The sequence below is a fragment of the Danio aesculapii genome, chromosome 22, assembly GCF_903798145.1.
Source record: "Danio aesculapii chromosome 22, fDanAes4.1, whole genome shotgun sequence".
Taxonomy (NCBI): domain Eukaryota; kingdom Metazoa; phylum Chordata; class Actinopteri; order Cypriniformes; family Danionidae; genus Danio; species Danio aesculapii.
This window is the reverse complement of record NC_079456.1, coordinates 5,330,610-5,350,867: the sequence shown is the minus strand read 5'-3', so window position 1 is coordinate 5,350,867 and position 20,258 is coordinate 5,330,610. Positions and strand designations below refer to the sequence as shown.

The 20,258-nt window shown below is 37.8% G+C and overlaps 1 protein-coding gene across 1 annotated transcript in view; it reads left to right on the top strand.

Moving 5' to 3' along the window:
- fbn2b (fibrillin 2b) overlaps nt 1-14,602 on the top strand; it is a 131,500-nt gene extending 116,898 nt beyond the window's left edge. The window contains exons 50-65 of the mRNA XM_056448347.1: nt 708-860; nt 996-1,058; nt 1,146-1,271; nt 2,871-2,990; nt 3,370-3,492; nt 3,665-3,796; nt 4,081-4,206; nt 5,236-5,442; nt 5,752-5,877; nt 8,704-8,826; nt 9,139-9,255; nt 9,364-9,492; nt 11,064-11,183; nt 11,269-11,500; nt 12,266-12,425; nt 12,839-14,602. Coding sequence (XP_056304322.1) covers nt 708-860; nt 996-1,058; nt 1,146-1,271; nt 2,871-2,990; nt 3,370-3,492; nt 3,665-3,796; nt 4,081-4,206; nt 5,236-5,442; nt 5,752-5,877; nt 8,704-8,826; nt 9,139-9,255; nt 9,364-9,492; nt 11,064-11,183; nt 11,269-11,500; nt 12,266-12,425; nt 12,839-13,213 — 2,432 coding nt within the window. The 3' untranslated portion in view covers nt 13,214-14,602. The remainder of the gene's footprint in view (nt 1-707; nt 861-995; nt 1,059-1,145; nt 1,272-2,870; nt 2,991-3,369; nt 3,493-3,664; nt 3,797-4,080; nt 4,207-5,235; nt 5,443-5,751; nt 5,878-8,703; nt 8,827-9,138; nt 9,256-9,363; nt 9,493-11,063; nt 11,184-11,268; nt 11,501-12,265; nt 12,426-12,838) is intronic.
- Nucleotides 14,603-20,258: the final 5,656 nt, after the last annotated feature.

The following is a 20,258-nucleotide window of genomic DNA, read 5'->3' as shown; positions in this document are numbered from 1 at the left end:
ATTTCCAGCAGGTTTATTTCTGTCAATAAAAGTGGAAGTTGTAGGTTCAAATCCTTTAATGATGTTTAATAATGTTACTTTTAATGAGATCCTATGAAAAAGGTTGTAAGTTAAAATTCCTTAAGATTGCCAGACTTCAGGCTACAAGAGGATTGAGTTTGTTTTAACTAGCACTAATAATAATTAGTTTTAATAATAATTACACTAATTAATAATAATTACACTTTTAGTAAAGTATATCCAATGCATAAAACGCATAAGTACATTTTTCCTCCTTGCTGAAAGTGAAAGGTTGTTAGTTTGCATCCCTTTATGATTGTAATAATATCACATTGAATTAATGTCTGTTCTAAGCACTTAAAATGTTTTCAGTGTATTTGTTTCTCTTTATATGACGAAGTGAAAGGTTATAGGTTCAAATCCCTTTGGTTGCTACACCAGATTATCCTTGCAATAATAGCACGTTGAATAAAAGTACATCCAAAGCACACAACCTATTTCCAGCAATTATTATCTTTCTCATTAAAAGCGGAAGGTTGCAAGTTCAAATCCCTTTGGTTACTTCAACAGGATTGTCCTTATAATAATGCATTTTTAAAAGAAATCCATTTCAATTAAAGTGGAAGGTTGCAAGTTCAAGTCCTTAAGGATTGTCCTTGTAAAATGTTGCTTTGAATTGAAGCATGAATGTGTTTTTGTGTCCTCAGATACACGTGAGAGCTTCTGTTTCACACGCTTTGAAGCGGGCAAATGTTCAGTGCCCAAACCACGCAACACAACTAAAGCCAAGTGTTGCTGCAGTCTGCTGCCGGGTGAGGGATGGGGCGACCCCTGCGAACTCTGTCCACGAGATACCGAAGGTAAGTCACAATAAAGAATCATTCATAATTAATAATAAATTAGATATTTTTTAAAGGACACAATTAAATTAACAATCAAATTTTAACATGTCTGAATATTTTCCCTGTTTTTGTCCAATTCACTCTGCATGGCAGCTGCATTTCACACATTGTGTCCCTACGGTCATGAGGCCGTCCCGAAACCCGAAGGACGTGAGGGTGAGAAAACCAGCTCTATTTTCCCAAACTAAAAGCACTCATCCTTCCCAGAAACCCCAGTATTAATGTCATCTCTTGTATCCACAGACATGAACGAGTGTGTGGAAAACCCAGGAATCTGCGGGAATGGTCTGTGCATTAACACTGACGGTTCATTCCGCTGCGAGTGTCCATTCGGATACAACCTCGACTACACAGGCGTCAACTGCGTGGGTGAGTTCACAATAAAACTACACCGCCCAAAATATGCAAACATTTCTAGCATCAAGTGCTTTCGCTCTCTTAATTAAAAGTGAAAGGTTGTAGGTTTAAATCCCATTTCCAGCAGATGTTTTTTAAACCTCTTAAAGTTAAAGGTTGTGAGATCAAATCCCTTTAGTTATGGTAAGGATGTCCCAGTTGAACATGTAATGGTTAAAAGTGCGTCCTAAGCACATAAGTTGCCAGTCCAGTACTTTCACTTTCCTCAGTGAACATGGAAGGTTGTAGATTCAAATCCCTTAAGTTTTCCCTTCAATAATGTTACTTTGAATAGATGTCAGAGGGATGCAACACATTTCTATCCTCTTAATTTTGTTCTCCTCAGTGAAAGTGGAAGGTTGTGGGTTCAGATCCCTTTAGGATTATCTCTGTAATAATGTTGCTTTGAATTGAAGTATGTCCTAAAACCCTAAGAATACATTTCCAGCACAATAATGTGGAAGGTTTTAGGTTCAAATCCCATTGTTTATTACACTCAACACATCTCCAGCAGCTTTTTTCACCTCTATAACCCAAAACCTCTTAAAGTTAAAGGTTATAAGATCAAATCCCTTTAGTTATGGTAAGGATGTCCCTGTAAATTTGTTGTTATGGTTTTAAGTACGTCCTAAACACATGAGTTGCAGGTGCAGTGCTTTCCTTAATTAATGTGGAAGGTTGTAGGTTCAAATTCCTTTAGCATTACTTCTGTAATAATGTTGCTTTGAATAGAAGTATGTCCTAAGTACCTAAGAATACATTTCTAGCATAGTAGTTTCTCTTTTCTCAAATACAGTGGATGATTTTAGGTTCAAATCCCACTGGTTATTACACACATTTCCAGCAGCTTTTTCCCCATCCATGACACTAAAGCTCCTAAAGTTGAAGGTTGTAAGATCAAATCCCTTTTAGTTATAGTAAGGATGGCCCAGTAAATATGTTGCTGTGGTTAAAATTACGTCCTAAGCCTATAAGTTGCCAGTGCAGTGCTTTCCTCAATTAACTTGGATAGTTGTAGGTTCAGATCCCTTTAGGATTATCTTTGTAATAATGTTGTTATGAATAGAGGTATGCCCTAAGAACACATTTTACAGCATAGTATTTTATCTTTTCTCAAATAGAGTGAAAGGTTTTAGGTTCAAATCCCATTGGTTATTATATACAAAACATTTCCAGCACTTTTTCTCCCTTCGTACCATAACCCTAAACCTCTTACAGTTGAAGGTTGTCAGATCAAATCCCTTTAGTTAGGGTAAAGATGTCCCAGTAAATATGTTGTTATAGTTAGAAGTACGTCCTGAGCACATAAGTTGCAAGTTTGTAGGATCAGATCCCTTTAGGATTATCTCTGTAATAATGTTGCTATGAATAGAAGTATGTCCTATACATTTTCCAGCATGATATTTTCTCTTTTCTCATATGTGGAAGGTTTTAGGTTCAAATCCCATTGGTTATTACAAAATATGTTCATCCCTCATAATAGTTTTGCTTTTAAATCAAAGTATCATGCAAATGATAGTCACTGCACCTGTAATCTCCTGATCCAATAGCTGATTTTTCTCAACTTCACAGACACTGACGAATGCTCCATCGGAAACCCTTGTGGAAACGGCACATGCTCGAATGTTCCTGGAGGTTTCGAGTGCTCCTGTCAGGAGGGATTTGAACCTGGACCCATGATGACCTGTGAAGGTACGGCCAAGATATGAGATCAGTTTTATTTCACAATTTACGTCAATAAAAAAAAAACAAGTCACACATTTTTACAAATATGCAAACGTTTTTTGTTTTTTTTTACATTCCTTTCAGTATAAATTCAAATATTCTTACCTTAAATATATAATAAATATATAATCACACCAAAATGTAAGACTTAAAGAAAATAATGCCATACATTTTGACAAAAGGAGTCACAAAATCAGGCAATTTTAGCCACAGATATTTAAAATGTCTGTGATATTTAAAATGGAGACTGAAAAATGTGTTTACCAAAGCACAATTAAAAATATTTTACGATATAATCATATTTGTTAGTGTTTTTTTGTTACAATCTGCTGTATTTTGTGTGCAGACATCAACGAGTGTGCTGTAAATCCTCTTCTCTGCGCTTTCCGCTGCGTCAACACCTTCGGCTCATACGAGTGCATGTGTCCAACGGGATACGTGCTGCGTGACGACAACCGCATGTGCAGAGGTAAGAACAAACCACCCCAAAAAAATTGTTAACCCAAAAAATAAAGAATATGTCATCACTTACATTTTCTTCTTTATACTGTACGGTTATTGTATATTTTCACATTATTCATTATTAAATAAAAAACCAGAGCATGTTTGGCTTTAAATAAACGCTCAGTCTGTTTGTTCAGACCAGGACGAGTGCGCTGAAGGTCTGGATGATTGCGCGTCCAGAGGAATGGCCTGCAAAAACCAGATTGGCACCTTCATGTGCATCTGTCCACCCGGCATGACACGACGCCCTGATGGAGAGGGATGCATGGGTGAGAAACCAGCGTGTGTATGTGGTGTGAAAGTGTCGAACACGACTAAAGGAAAGCTTTAAAGATAGAACAAGTCTTCTTTTTTCTGCTTAATGACATGCTCAGAGGAATTGTTCACCACAAAACTAGCAATGTGAGCTAACAAACCTCAATATGGCTAGTTTTGATTTCACTTGTACTTTAAAAGCTTTGGAGTAATTTCGTTATGTTTAATAGCTAGTGGTGTATTAGCATAAGTGTGCCTCAGCTCTGTGGTTCACCTGTGCGTGTGTTGTTGTTGTCAGACCTGAATGAGTGCCGCAGCAAACCAGGAATCTGCAAGAATGGACGCTGTGTGAATACGGTGGGCAGTTACCGCTGCGAGTGCAACGAGGGCTTCGAGGCCAGTGCAACAGGCACCGAGTGCATCGGTAAGAGCAAGCAGACAATACGACTCACATTTGAGTGTATGAGTCTAAAACTGAAATCAAATATAGAGACACTATTGTTGACGGAGCAGAAATCAGAATCAATTTTTGCGGGATTTTCTAGTTTAACTCGTTTTAACTTGTTTTTATTGATGCACATTAGTCGTAAAGTTACAGTATCAAGTGTAAAGAATCAGTAAGACATCAATTGTTCCAGTCAATCTGCAGAAAACTAAAGAGTTCACATTTATTTCTATTATTTTTGGGGATTTTAAAGGGTAGCTATTACAAGATGTCAAAAAAAAAAGTCTCTCATGTGCCTACTAGAGTGTGCATGTGAAGTTTCAGCTCAAAAAACAGCACAGATAATGTTTCTTAACTCTCTGAAACTGACCCCTTTAGGTTTTGATCCTAATTGTGGCCTTTTAGTGACTGTCACTTTAAATTTAAATGAGATTGTGCTCTTTTCAAAAGGAGTCAGAGCTACAAATGCCTGTGTGTCAGTATAGTGGCTGTTCCAGAACTCTACAAGAAGAAGGAAATCACAGATATGTTGTTCCGAAATAATGTCAGGACTCTGGATAGCTATATTGTTAGACTGCCCGCTCCCGTTCAAATTAGACTAGAGTTACCGACCGCTAGTGCGTTTTATTCAGAAAATTATTCTCATGCTGCAAGAAATCTGATCGGGAATGCAGACCTCTACCTTAGAATGTCCATCAGCCAATCAAAATCAAGCATTCAACTGCTGTTCTATAAATGCCACCTACTGGACAAAAGTGAATTAGCATTTTTCATTCAGGCTGTATACTGTTTTTTTTCCAGAAGTTTCAAAACTAGCATAGTTTTACAAAGCTAAAGTCAAATCATATTTTAAAATTATACGAGCTTAATTAGAAAAAAAAATCTTAAATTGGCATCCGCTGATTTGCTTGCAAAAAAATAAAAATAAAGAGCAATCTGAATCAGCAATAAAATAAAGAAGATTTGTGCGTCACTGCTAAATCTGCTGTTTTTGTTTGTGATTGCCAGATAACCGCAAGGGCTTCTGCTTCACGGAGGTCCTGCAGACGATGTGCCAGCAGTCGTCCACCAACAGAAACACCGTCACCAAGTCCGAGTGCTGCTGTAACGGAGGCCGCGGCTGGGGCTCGCTCTGTGAACTCTGTCCTCTGCCTGGAACAGTCCAGTACAAGAAGATGTGTCCGCTCGGCCCCGGATACACCACTGACGGCAGAGGTCAGACAACCATTCATTAATTTATTCAGAAACACACACACAAGGTGGAGTTTTATAGAGCAGTGCAGAAGCTGAAAACATCTGATCAGTCTAATGGGGATCTGTGGATACGTAACTTCTTTTCGACCAATGCAATGATGTGCATATATAAATATAGTAGTATTGATATAGAAGTATAATATAGTAAAACAGTATTGATATAAAAGATTGTGTAATGAGAACACCTTTAGAAGTTTATTCAAATTCAATTATTTTAGTAGAATTATGCATATATTTGGATATTTTAACCATAATGTTTGTGTTGTGCAGATATCAACGAGTGTGAGGTGATGCCCAATCTGTGTAAGAACGGCCAGTGCATCAACAGCGTGGGCTCTTTCCGCTGCCACTGCAACGTGGGCTACACCACTGACTTCACCGGCACCTCCTGCGTCGGTATGTCCAATACAAGTCCTTCAATACAAGCCAATATACTATTTTTAGTTTTAAAATTCCTGGTTGTAATCCTGATAGTATTTCCACTTCTTTCAAAATGTAACTGTTATTCGATTACTCCATTTTCGGACGTAATTGTAACGAATTACAGTTACATGTATTCCATTACTCCCCAATCCTCCTCGTGTGCATGTGTGTGAGGTTATTGCTATTGCATATATGGAAATAAATACGCTCATAAGTCCACGATTTTGACTAGGGTTGGGTATCGTTTGGGGTTATTTCGATACCGGTGCTAAATTGATACTTTAAAACAATACCAGTGTCAAAACGGTGCCTGAATCGATAGTTTTGACACACAAGTTGTTTTTTGAATGTTCCTTTCATGAGCCCATTTGACTTGTTATGGCTCATAGATCGATTGACGTTATTGCGTCACCACGCTCTCCACGTTTTCGGGTGTTTCATTGTAAAAGTTTCTACTTTAACAGTTCGAAAGTTTCACTTTCAATCAGGAACATTTAATTAATGCCCCCCAAGACAAACTAAGGTATTTAATGCGAGTAAGGACTGGTAAGGAGTGCTCTTTTAATGGAATTTGATACCGCACGCCAAATGGAAAGAAAAAAAAAACTTCGCATTTCGCAATGTGGGTGTCTGTGGTCCATTAAGGTCATCAAAAAAATAAATAAATAAAATTAGCCATTCACATAATATACTCTTAATCAGAGTATTGTCTTAACCAAATTAAAACCCGAAGTATTAGTGTCCATGTAAACGTACTCAGTGAAAGTGCCAGATGATGTCGCAAGCTGTCAAAGACAGTGCACTCCTCTGCCTTTAAGTTGATTCGATGAACCCTCAAGTGCTTCATTAAGTTTGACATGTTTCCCCCCGACACGCAACTTTTGTAAAGCATCTGCTTCACGTTGCCGTGTCAGAATCCTTGCTTGTACAATACAGCCATACTTTAGAATGCTTAGTTTAAGCAAATTTGATGAACCATGTGTGTTGATGAAGGCAGTCGCTCACTGGATGCGCCGCACCACACGCTTTGCCTTTTATATCAAAGCAACAAGAACAAACATTTAACACTGCCGACGGTGTCTGTATTCCTCAAAGTTGTTTAGAATTAAATGTTTAGAGATAATAGAGGTGTGGCACAATGCGTACCTATGTGTGCCATTGATGTACCCCTTGATACTTCTTATGTCCTTGTCGCAGCACCAGTGGCACCGAAATTAGGCACCAAAATTCATATGCTGATTCGTTACGGTGCATACCGGTTTCATAGGTACTGTGCCATAATGGCACTGGGTTTCATTACCCAACCCTACTTATGACACACACATATGCATATATACAATACATAAAAGTTTAGCAATTGATAACTCATGGGCCTACTTCAGACTGGCTTTGTATATGCATTGCGATAATGTCATATGAGGCCGACGAGAAATGTGTATTTACAACTCAATGCTTTTGTACACCAGACGAGCTCATTTTATCTATTTGTTAATACTATAATGCAGTGGTTCTCAAAGTGGGGGTCACGGGACAATGGGGGGGGGGGGGGGGGGGTCGCTTGGCGATTTCCAAAAGTGTAATTCATTTTATTAAACTAATAGAATTGCCATATTTTTATCCATAACCTACTGAAGTAGTAGTAGTTAATAGTAACATTGTTAACATGTTAAAGCCTTTCAAGTTTTTTTGCGAGCCCTGGGGTGATTAGGCCTACGTTATATTAAAGACAGCAATAGCGTCAGATGCAGCATATTGATTTTATAGCACCAGGTTAAACTTTGACACCTTTACTGCACTCACATACATTAGAAATTAATTCAGGACATGAAGGATGGTCTCCAAAATTAAATGATGAATAGATTGGGGCCTATTGCTATGTGTGCGCCGCTGTGTTCAAGGTTTAACCACCTCAGAGAATATTAGGGGTCACGAGTCACTGGCATTGTAATTTTGTGGCTCGCAGGCTGAAATGTTTTGGAACCCCTGCTATAAGGAATGTAAAACTATGCAGATGTCGCTCTGTGGCATGGCGGGAATATGAATGGACCAAAATATTCAGGAAATCTGCGGCAATATTTTTTTTTTTATTGAAAACCTACACAAATTTTGCGTTAAACTCAACGATTGTAAAAACCTGGAGCTGAGATGCCCAAAGTTGGCCCATGGTAACCTTTGATTTGGCCCGCCATCACTTGGAAAAGAGAAGAATGATGGAGATGTTTCGACATTGTCATTTCAAATTCAATGTAACCCTTTGTTTGTTTTATTGCTAAATGTGAACTGAAATTAAATGTTTCAATTAAATGGTTTAAATAAATCATATTTTGTTTAAAATATACAAACTGTCACCCGACAATGCAGACTTTGGTGAGCAAATCGAGTCCAAGGCATATTCTGCATTACTAGAGTATTCAGCATTGAACTCCACTGTGTTATAAATGTGATTGTTTGTTTTTATTGCAACAAGTTATCATTTAAAAAGTTATAATGGATTAGTTAATATGATTTAAAGTAATGTTTTCTATTTATTTTAAAGTATTAGGAAATAAATTAGGAAATTACCCATGGCAATTTTAATGTAATATAGTTTAGTATATTTACCTTCAGCCCACGGCTCATAATATTTGGTTTTTGGCTCTTCATATGAAAAATTTGGGCACCCCTGTCCTAAAGGCCTTATTAGACATGACATAAAATGTGCACAATTGTTCCAAATGCTTGTGGTTTTTGATGCATTATCACCTAATATTACAATATTATACCTAATATTACATTATAAATCAAATGCTTTCCCATTAGATATGGACGAATGCTCTCAGTCGCCCAAACCGTGTAACTTCCTGTGCAAGAACACCGAAGGCAGCTACCTGTGCTCCTGTCCCAGAGGATACATCCTACAGCCGGACGGCAAGACCTGCAAAGGTTAGTTCACAATAAAAACTACCTTTATTCTAGCCAGACTTTCTCCAGAAGAAAAAATATAACAGGAAATACTGTGAAAAATTCCTAAACATCATTTGGAAATATTAAAAAGAAAGAAAAAAAATATATTAGGGCTAATAATTTAGACTTCAACTGTACATAAAAATATATAAAACTTTAAAACGAATGCATTTAAGAAGCTGATGACAGTCGAAACGTGTCATCGATGTCTTGTGAAAGCGTCCATATTGAACCCCAAATCTTGCGTTCTAATATTAAACGTGACTTCTTGTTTTTTTATTTTTGTCCCAGATTTGGACGAGTGCTCAACCAAGCAGCACAACTGTCAGTTCCTGTGCGTCAACACGATCGGTGGTTTCACCTGTAAATGCCCCTCGGGCTTCACACAGCACCAGACGGCCTGCATAGGTGAGTGATATGAACTCAAAGCGCCCCGCTAGCACGCCTAGCCCCTCCAGTCTAAATAATTGAGCAGGTCATTTGGAGCTAAAATTGCCTCTATGCTTCATCTCGTAGACAACAACGAATGCAGCAATCAGCCGAACATATGCGGGTCCCGTGCCTCCTGCCTCAACAGTCCCGGCAGTTTCAACTGCGAGTGCCAGAAGGGCTTCTCTCTGGACTCCACCGGACTTAGTTGTGATGGTTGGTTTACCATTTTGTTTTTTGTTTTGTTTTGTTTTTGTGGGGGGAGGGGGGATTAGCATCATTGTTGATCAATAGGCCAATTGTCATTTCTGTGTGGAGTTTGCATGTTCTCCCCGTGTTGGTGTGGGTTTCCTCTGGGTGCTCCGGATTCCCCCACAGGCCAAAACATGCATTATAGGTAAATTGGGTAAGCTAAATTGGCCGTAGTGTATTTGTATGAATGCAAGCGTGTATGGGTGTTTCCCAATGCTAGGTTGCAGCTGGAAGGGCATCCACTGGCGGTTCATTCTGCTGTGGCGACCCCTGATTATTAAAGGGACTAAGCCGAAGAGAAAATGCATGAATGACTAATTAACCGATGTTCGATGTACTTTTGCCGAAAGTGAAGTTTCACAAACTAATTTCGAGAGGAGCATGTGATATGATCAACTACAGCTGATCCTTATCGCTAATCATTAGCTAGCGATTATCAGATTAGTGCAAAACGATTATAAATATCCTGCCTAAACTTTCCCTAACTTCGTTTTCGAGTTTGCATGTTCTCTCCGTGTTTGCGTGGGTTTTCCCCGGGTATTTCGGTTTCCTCCCACAGTCTAAAAACATGTACATATGTGAATTGTAATAACAGTCACAAGAACTTAATTCATACATACTGAATCGATTAGAGCCACCATATTAACCAAAGTTTAGGTGAAAAACAAATGGGGGGGGACTCTCAAGGAATACCTGATGTCTTATCCCTCCTAATGCTCATTGACCAGGCGGGAACCTTGGGCTTCTCTATCTCCGAGCTCAGTGTTCACTCCCGGGACAGATTATCTAAGTGTTAACTCTTGAAACAAATAAACGAATGTCCATCTAACCATCAAAGTAGCCTGAAGTTATTTGTTTTCAACGGGAGCTGATGGTAAGGTCTGGCGAAAGCGGCGTGGCTCGTTTTGGATAGTGCGGCCTTCAAGGAGAGTTGAAATCAGGTCAACTGTATGGTTTCGAGATATGACGCAGTTCAGCAGCAATCTATCTAAACGGAAGCAGAGGTTGATTATTGCTATGTGGGTTTCCCAGGTAATAATGTAGGATGTGCACAAGTTAGCATTATCGTGAAGACCAAGGCTTTCAAACATCTTCTATATACACAACATGTTAAAATTAGCCTAGCATTTAAACATGAGGCCAAATGCTTCACTACACAAACAGCTTGTAATTGGTTTGTTTTGTTAGAAAATATTAAAAGATAAGCTAAAAAAGCAGTGTTGTTGGCAGGGTGGCCAGAGTAAATACGGCGACCATGTGAATGCACAGTAAAATTGAAGGGTCAATCATTGTGCTTATAATGAATGACTGGAATCTTTTTGGGTGGGAGATTAAAATAAACACAGACATCTGAGAGGAGATCAAGTGTAAACAGGTGGACCAAAAATAAATACAAAAAAATGGATATGGGGCAAAGGATCAGATCTGTGCATTAAGACCTCCAGCGTAAACGCAGCCTATGTGCCATCCCAGAATCTCAATACTAACATTTATATTTCTAATAGATCAGCTTCTACAAACTTGTTTTCTTACAGATGTCGATGAATGCGGTGGAAACCACCGGTGCCAACATGGCTGCCAAAACATGATGGGAGGATATCGTTGTGGCTGCCCACAGGGTTACGTTCAGCACTACCAATGGAACCAGTGTGTGGGTAAGTACTTGAATATGGACGACTCAACAAGAAAGTTCAGCTGTTGGATGGTTCTCACTTTTCTGCATCTTCCTTCCCTACACAGATGAGAACGAATGCACTGGAAACCAAGTCTGTGGGTCGGCGTCTTGCTATAACACTCTGGGCAGCTATAAATGCGTGTGCCCGTCAGGTTTCGACTTTGAGGCCTCTGCTGGGGGCTGTCAGGACGTTAATGAATGCTCCATGGGTAATAACCCCTGCAGCTATGGATGCTCCAACACAGATGGCGGATACTTGTGTGGATGTCCAGGAGGCTTCTACCGAGCAGGACAAGGGTCAGTATTTAGTATGGTCTGAAGACTGCTGTCATTGCAAGTTTGCAGGTTAACCTGGATTACCCAAGTTTCTTTGGTACTAAGGGCAGGAGTGTCCGGTTCTGCTCTGGAGCCGGAGGTCACCCCTTCCGAAATTTAAATAGAGCAATCCGAAAGTCCTTAGATAGTTCAGTAGCTAAAGTCTGTAGGAAGGTTCATTTTGATCAAACAGGAGGGCCTTCCAAGACAGAGTAAAGCACCAACTAGATCAATCTAGTTAACCTTCAGGAGGTTTAATTTAAACAAAATGCGCAAACTACACAATCCTGGTGCTAGAAATAGTTTCTTGATTGTCAAAGTAACTTCACTATACAACAGCCTGAGCTATATTTATACAAAACCGTTGGTCTAACATGGGGGACCTTGTATACCTTCATACCTTTTTGCATTGATGCCACTAGATATAAGAGAACGAATGTGTGTAACTGTACTGTGTATGTCAGAAATCAGCAGCAAACTTGAAATAATCATCAAGGTAGAGTTGAGTTACCGACTTCAGACCAAAGAAAACTAGACAGAAATATGATCTATGGAAATGCAAGTATATGACTCCAGAAAACTATTTTGGTCCAGGTGTATTTTCAGTTTTTCCACATACTACGCAAGTACCTTAAGACAACTTGGTACCAAACTCTGCATGATGTTGGTCCTCCAAAATCACAGTTGGAAATGTATGAACTGAAAGACTGTGGGGTTGACTAAAGTGTTTCACCTTTTCATTTCTAGGCACTGCATCAGTGGAGTGGGCTTCCAGGGTCAGTTTGGCTCGGAGGGAGGAGACGATGAAGAGTCGCTGTCACCTGAGGCCTGCTATGAGTGCAAGATCAACGGTGACCTGGGAAAGAAAGGCCGTCATAGACGTAATGCTGATGATAATGAGCTCAAGGTAATTTTCACTATGCCCAAATGTAGACTGATAACCCTGACCTTAACCCCTAACCCTAAATGGTGTATAAAGCAGTGTTGAAACTTGAAACACCAAAAAAAATGGAATTTGTCGTACACATGTAAACGCACAAAATCAGCTCAGAGCCACGTTCCTAATGTGGATATTAATTAGGTACATATCAGATATGCATCTAAAAACATCCAATTTTCTTTAATTGATGTGTTAAACTTACTTTTTTACACAATGGTGTGTCCTTTTGACACAGACATAAGCAATTTCTTTGCCAGAACTTTGTCTTTGGATGGACATTTTTCCCAACATCAGTTAATTTGACCCAATTTTCAGCCCATTTTTAAATGTCAAGTCAACTTTCTCTTATAACATTTTCAAATCTTCTCTCCCGCCCTCAGGAGACAGTGAGCATGGCCAGCATGGACGTCCAGACCTCCATTCCCATGAACTTGAGTCTGGCGCAGCTCCAAAACAAGGAACCGCTTCTTGAGTTGCTTCCGGCCCTGGAGCCGCTCGAGCACCACGTGCGCTACGTCATAACGCACGGAAACCAGGGCGAACACTTCCGTATCCTGGAGCGCCGCGACGGGAAGAGCGTCCTGCGCCTTGGCCGGAGGCCACCAGCTCCAGGTTTGTACCGGCTGGAGATCGCCAGCCTGCGTCTGTTCGGTCCGCGCAAACTTCAGCAAATGGAGGACCAGCACGACAGCGACTACTTGCTAGGGGAAATCGGCGACGCACTGCGCATCAAGCTGCACATCCACCTGCACTGAGACTGACCCTTGACCCCCGTGCCCTTCACTGCAGGGCGTTAGCTCTGAGAGACTGTGTCCATATACCGTCATGTTTTTTTTATTTTGGGGTTTGTTTTTATTTGCCGATTTTTGATGTCAGCATTGATTTTCACCAAAGTTGGGTGGAATCTAGCATTTCCCAACCCTGTTCCTGAAGACACATCAACAGTACATATTTTCAACCTCTCCCTAATCAAACAAGAAGTGACTCCAATCCCCGAATGATCTAATGGGTCAGATAAGGGAGACATCCAAAATATGTACTGTTGGTGTGCCTCCAGGAACAGGGTTGGGAAACATGGATGTAAACACACAATGCCTTAAATTAGCACACCCACTTGTACTGGAGGGACAATCAGAAAATATTAGAACGATCTCACTTTAAACTTATCGTGAAATGACATTTCCGTCTTAAAATGCACGTAAACGTGCATTGTAGATGATTAAGTAAGACGTTAACGTTGCATTGTACAAGATTAAAAAAAAGATATGATCACTCGCCTTATGCCAGTGCAAACTGGGGTCAAAACTGTATTCCATTTAGGATTTAGATTCATTCATCAAGTATTGTACTGTTATCAAAAAAAGAGGACTGCAGGAACTACCGCAATTCTTCAGGTTTAAGAGTTCAAATCGTAAACGTTTCCTCTTTTATGTGAGATTTATGGGAACTTCTGGAGTGTTTGCATGAGCTGCCACATTGTGTTACCTCATTTCACACACATACACACACACACATATGTACAGCCGATAGGACAAAAGTGGTGCTAAACGCTCAATATTTGCACTGGGCATCCACTGCGTGTTTAATCAGGGAAACTTCATTCCAAAAATGGCTACGGGCGTCCAAAGCGTTTGAATATGCATGCAACGGTGCATCTATGATTCGAAGCATTTTCTTCTCCATACATGTGTGCTCGAGAGTGTGTTTGACTAAGACGCGCTTGGCAAACAGAGCACATGTGAATGGAGAATTGGAGGCCTGGTGGGTAAACCAACCAGAGGCCATTTTTGATAGCAGCTGGAGACGTGCGGTCTCAATGGTACATACGGATTGTTTGGTGAGCCATCCTCCAAAAACACTCCAGATGTGGACATGCAAACACACATTTTACAACCTGGGAACGGCAAACCAACCCTCGTTTCTCACAAGCTAACGGTGCTACGATTCCAACTGTATTACGAACAAACTTGATTTGTGCGCAAACGTGACATTTACAACAGATCTCTTGTGTTATTTTGGTTTTGTTTTATTTGGTGTGATTGTCTTTTTTTGTACTGTCTCAATGCTGAAAAATCAATACTATCGAAGCTTGTTGAAAATTGTAATTGTATATTTTAAAAGTGAAAATGTAGATTTCTTTTGGTTTTGTTTGTATTTCTTTCTCTTTTTTTTATGTATTCCTGAGCATCAAGACTGCCAAACCAAATATTTACTTGTAAACGTTAGATAAATAGCTTTAAATCTTGTCCTGTGATCAAATCATCCTTAATTAACTGTCGCTGAGCATTGTGACAGACGTCACGGTTTACAAGAGTTTGTCTATTGATAATCAAACACATTATACTGTACTTTATTGTGACGACCAGCAACCTTGGACTGTTTTCAAAGGCTGTGTTCTGAATCTAATCTTCAGGATGTTTAATTTAAACAAAATGCGCAAAACTACCCGATCCTGGTGCTAGAAATAGTTTCTTGAACATCAAAAGTAACTGCACTGTACGACAGCCTGAGCTATATTTATGCATAACCATTGGTCTAACATGGGGGAACTTGTATACGTTCAGATCTTTCTTTGTGTTGATGCCACTACATGTAAAAGAGCGAATGTGCGTGACTGTACTGTATATGTCAGAAATCAGCAGCAAACTTGAAATAGTCATCAAGCCAGAGTTGAGTTACCGACTTCAGACCAAAGAAAACCAGATAGAAATATGATCTATGGAACTATGCAAATTACATATATATGACAAATAGGTTCATATTTGTATTTCACATATACAAAATGTCATATATGCAACAAACATTTCAAAATATTGGGAAAATTAACATGTGCATACATAAAGTTATTGCTAATGGTTGAAAAATATATATGTTCAAATGTGTTTATTTATATATATATATATATATATATATATATATATATATATATATATATATATATATATATATATATAAATAAATAAATAAAATTCTTTATTATCTCTAATTATATATAGACAAAACTATATTTAATTTATTTGAACATATGTAATTGTTCATATATATATATATATATATATATATATATATATATATATATATATATATATATATATATATATAAATAAATATTTGCAAGATTTTGAAATATTTATTGTATATATGACCATTTTATATATGCGAAGTCCAAATATGAACTTATTTGTCATATATAGTAATTTGCATATTACATATATATTGCCATATATTCATTTCTATATAGGAAGAAAGTGGATGGCTCAGGATAAAGTCAAATCCATTGATAAGAGGTGTCTGTAAGAAATTTTTTGAGCCATAAAGATCCACGACCTGAGCATACGCCATTTCCAAAAGCATTGTTTTTATATTGTTTTCAATTGGATGCATCTAAATGATCCGCACAGTGTTTGTGAACATCTGTACGAACCAACCAAATGGAAATAAAACAACATGGGTTATATTTTTAAACCTTTGTCTTTCTGTTTCTCCATGTTCGAAGGCCGTTTTTAAAGAGATTTAATCGAGTGCATTGAGCTAGAAATGCCTTATTGATTTCAGTACACTTAGGAAGCCGTAAGTCAATAAATTCAGGTTTTATTTCAGACAAAGAGGAATTAGGAAAATATCCAATCTACTTACAAAACTCACAAAGCAACGCAGGGCTCCTCCGTGTCTTGGCACGTCAACACACTTTGCGCATCAGCTACAAATTCGAGACGACACGTTAGCAGAAAAAGGGAACTCCAAGTCTGAGTCGGGATATAAAAATAAAGCTTTTGGGTCGTTTCCAAATGTCTCTTAAATTCACAAGAGTTTCGGAGCTTGGCAGGTTAGCAAACAAACAACCGACACTTTTGCAGATATGACAACATATGGCTTATATACATATAGTTTAAAGACGACAAAAAGAGTCAACGATACGATCGATCAACACTCATAAAAGTCTTAAAGGGGTTTTGCTCCAAAATCCTCAGAAATATAAAGCACAGAGTTTAGGACAGGTTTGTTGAAGGCTGCAGGTGCGTTGGACGTCCTAGGATGTTCCAACAACGCTAAAAGTTTGTGTAAAGATGTAAAATCATCATGCTAGATTCTAGACAATCATACTTATAAGGATCTCCATCAGTATAGATGGCATTTTACTTTGACGCAATTGAAAACAAGGCTGTGAAAGTGGCAAGAATTCCTGAAAGTATTGATGCTTTCTATTGACTTTGAATGGAGTGACGTCAAGTGTTCTTTAACTGAATCATGGACTCGGTTGCATTGGGTCCATTTCTGGCAGCAGAAGTTGGAAAATTTTTAACTTTAAGCTCCAAAGCAGGCATCAGCCAATGAGATCATTTTATGCAAATACTAGTGCAGAGGCTAGCCAATCACACCTGAGAATAGCGGTCTGTCAAAATGGAGGAAAAAGCTTAGTATCACAGTTGGTAATCATGGCAATCACCGTTTGTAAACCATTTCTTAGCATATGTTGCATTTAATTAGCAAAGCAACAATCAAGCGACCTAATAGTTACGCTTTAACCGTTTAGCGTTTAAATTTGATTACATAGTATGTCAGAAGTTCATCACAATTTTGCAGTGTTAAATGTTCGTTAGGTGGTTCATTCCGCTGTGGTGAGCCCTGATAAATAAGACTAAGCCGAAGGAAAAATGAATGAATTAATTATTTAATAATTGTTCATTAAACTATTTATTTTATTCAATTAAAAAAAAACGTAGCTACGAATGTTTTGCGTTGTTCATTAAACCGTGGATTTATAAATGCTTTACTTTAGAATTTAAATCGTAATGTGTTAACGAGTTCATTTATTTGTTTATCTTTATAGTGTAAATTGTTTGTCGCTTAAATTTATAGCATACAACAATTTTGCAACAAATTTCTGGGCATATTCTTAGTTAAATCATGGATACAATAATGATTTACATAAAAATGTTCGCAACGATACATCTAGGTGCTGAAATGGTTTAATTTTTAGTAATACAAATAGTTTTTTAAACCAACTATTAAATGTGAAACAATTTAATCAGTCCGTCCAGAACTCCGCAGGGACATATTTTATATTTGTGGCCTAAAATGACCGTGGCCTAAAATTTTGTGAATGAGTCTCAAAACGTATCCCATTGTCTGCTCCAATTTTTGTGTTTTGCTTGTTTTGGATAATTGAAACCTCCATAAAAAAAAGAACATTGGAATAGTTTTTATATGAAAATATCAGGATTAAATGTGCCCTGGTTCTGTATTTAAATATTTGTGCATAAAAAAAAAAATTACATCGTTTTTTTACATTTACATTTTTAAAAAATTGCGACAGAAAACACGAAGTAAACTTTGCAATAGTTGATTATGAACTGATAAAACATAAGGGCCAATGTTTCAGATTCCCACTGTAGATCATAAGTTATGACTAGGCCCACACAGAATCTGTGTGCCCAGAAATCTACCGATTTCATTGAGTCTGTGTATTTACTTGCGTAAATTTATATTTATTCAGTTTTTAAATTAATTTCACTAATATTATTGTGATATAATAAAAGTAATATTAACATGTTCATATGATTTATTTACAATACAGATTGTAAAGTAATATTTTCTGTATTTTACTAGATTTAGAATTATATGAGAGACTTGCTTGGTTTTCCAAATAAGTGGATCTAACTGGATTTGCATTGTAAACATGAAATAAAAGTTAAAGAATCCATAACTGTTTTATTTCATATATTAAGTTTGTAGTTATGATCCTCCGCATTAAAATTATCCCGCATAAATCTGCAGATTTTTTACGAAAGTCTCCACAGAAATGGCAAAACAAAAAAAAGTCTGCAGATTGTCTGGCACTAGTTATAACTTTTCCTTTTTGTTCATTTTCCATATTTCAGATGGCTAAACAATAGAATATACACACATACACACACATGAAAAACTCCATCACAGCCCTCGTTTTCGGTTGCGTCAAATAAAACCATCTCCTAACGTCCACTGAGGAGTTTCTTCATGTCTTCTACAATTACAGATATATCCACAGTAATATTTACAGTGAAGAGTAGCAATAGCTCACAGTGAGTGTCACATTGGGCACCTTGAACCATCCACTCCATCTTAGTGTTGTCAAAAACATCGATATATTTCGATACTGAAATATTTAACTTGATACAATCTTGCTTTTGGTAAGTACCGATACTAGAGTGTTGTCTCTTTTTGCCAAATATCTACAGTTAATATAGGTATAACCTCCCTCAGTATTAATATTAAGATGATTCATCTTTTGTTTCAATCCTAAAATAAGATTGCACAAATTTTGTGTTTACCAGTAATTCATTGCCTTTTGGACTTAACGACTTCCTTGTTGTGAATTTTATTCCTTGTGGTATCAGAAATCGTATCGAATATCGTAATGTTTCAAGGTATTGTATCGAAGTTGGAAATTCCAGTATCGCGACAACACTACATGTATCAGTATAGATCTCATAGACCATCCTGAGGAAAAGAAGAAGCAGCAGCTACAGCTGAAGAAACAAACAACCCTGTTAACTTAGTGTGATGGGAAAAGTGACACTCATACATAAACTTACAGTACATTCAGTATACAGCTATGGAAAAATGGGTATAATGCACCCAAAAGTCAACAGTCTCAATTTCCTCACACTCAAGTGGTTGTAAACGTTTAGGATTTCCTTTCTTCTGTTGAACACAAATCAAGATATTCTGAAGATTATGGAAAAAACGTAGCCATTGGCATCCATAGTAGGGATATACTATGGGATTTAGGGATATATAGGGCAGATATAGGGATATAGGGATATATAGGGCAATAAAACTGATTCTGATTTGATTCTGATACAAATATTATGGAAGTCAATGGCTGTTTTCTTCAGTTTATCTTCATTTGTGTTCAACAGAAGAAAGAAACTCTTGAGTAGATGATGGCAGACGTTTGATTTTAGGGTAAACTATCCCTTTAGAAGACCACTTGACAGTTCTTGGTTTCTGTGGATTTGCTAGATTTATTAGGTCTGGGTTAAAACTTATTTCTTTGACCCAATTTTCAAAATAAAAACATTGTCATTTGGATTTTTTTTTTTAAACGGTAGTTGGCCAGAATAGCAAACGATTTTATTTGCTGTGACTAAAAACTATTGGTTATTCAGTTAAAACATTGGTCACTTTTGTCATTTCAACAATCTTTATCTCTTTATTTTTCTATTTAGACCTTGGAATATCATCAGTAGTTTAAAGAATGAAATTAAAACGGGCTTTTAATCAAACAAAACCATAAATCAAAAATCCAGAAATAATAAGGCTTGTCAAGAGGCCTCTCGATTGTTTCCATAGCTGTATGTTTACTCAAACCCATACATAATAACTGCAGTATGTTGCACATGTGTTCCCTGGGATTCAAACCTAGTTAAAGGATTAGTTTGTTCACCTTCAGAATGAACATTTCCTCACACTTTACTCAACTTCTGGTCAAAGATGTGGAACAGAAATGCAATTTCTTGAGGAATCATGAAGTTTTTCCTCTATATAGTGGACTACTATGGTGCTCGTTGGATTGGAGTTTTGATCTTCAGTTTTAAAGAGCTCTAAATGATCACAGATGTAGAATAAGAGTCTTAATCTAGCAAAACTATTAGCCATTTTTTATAACAACTTAACGTCCATACTTCAACTATTTGTGTTGAGCAAGTCACTTCCAAACTGTAATACGATCCAGATTACTCATGGCTGGCTGGCTGTCCATCTTAGAATTGTAATGCATTACATGTGTTGAGGCTGATTTATACTTCTGTGTCGAGT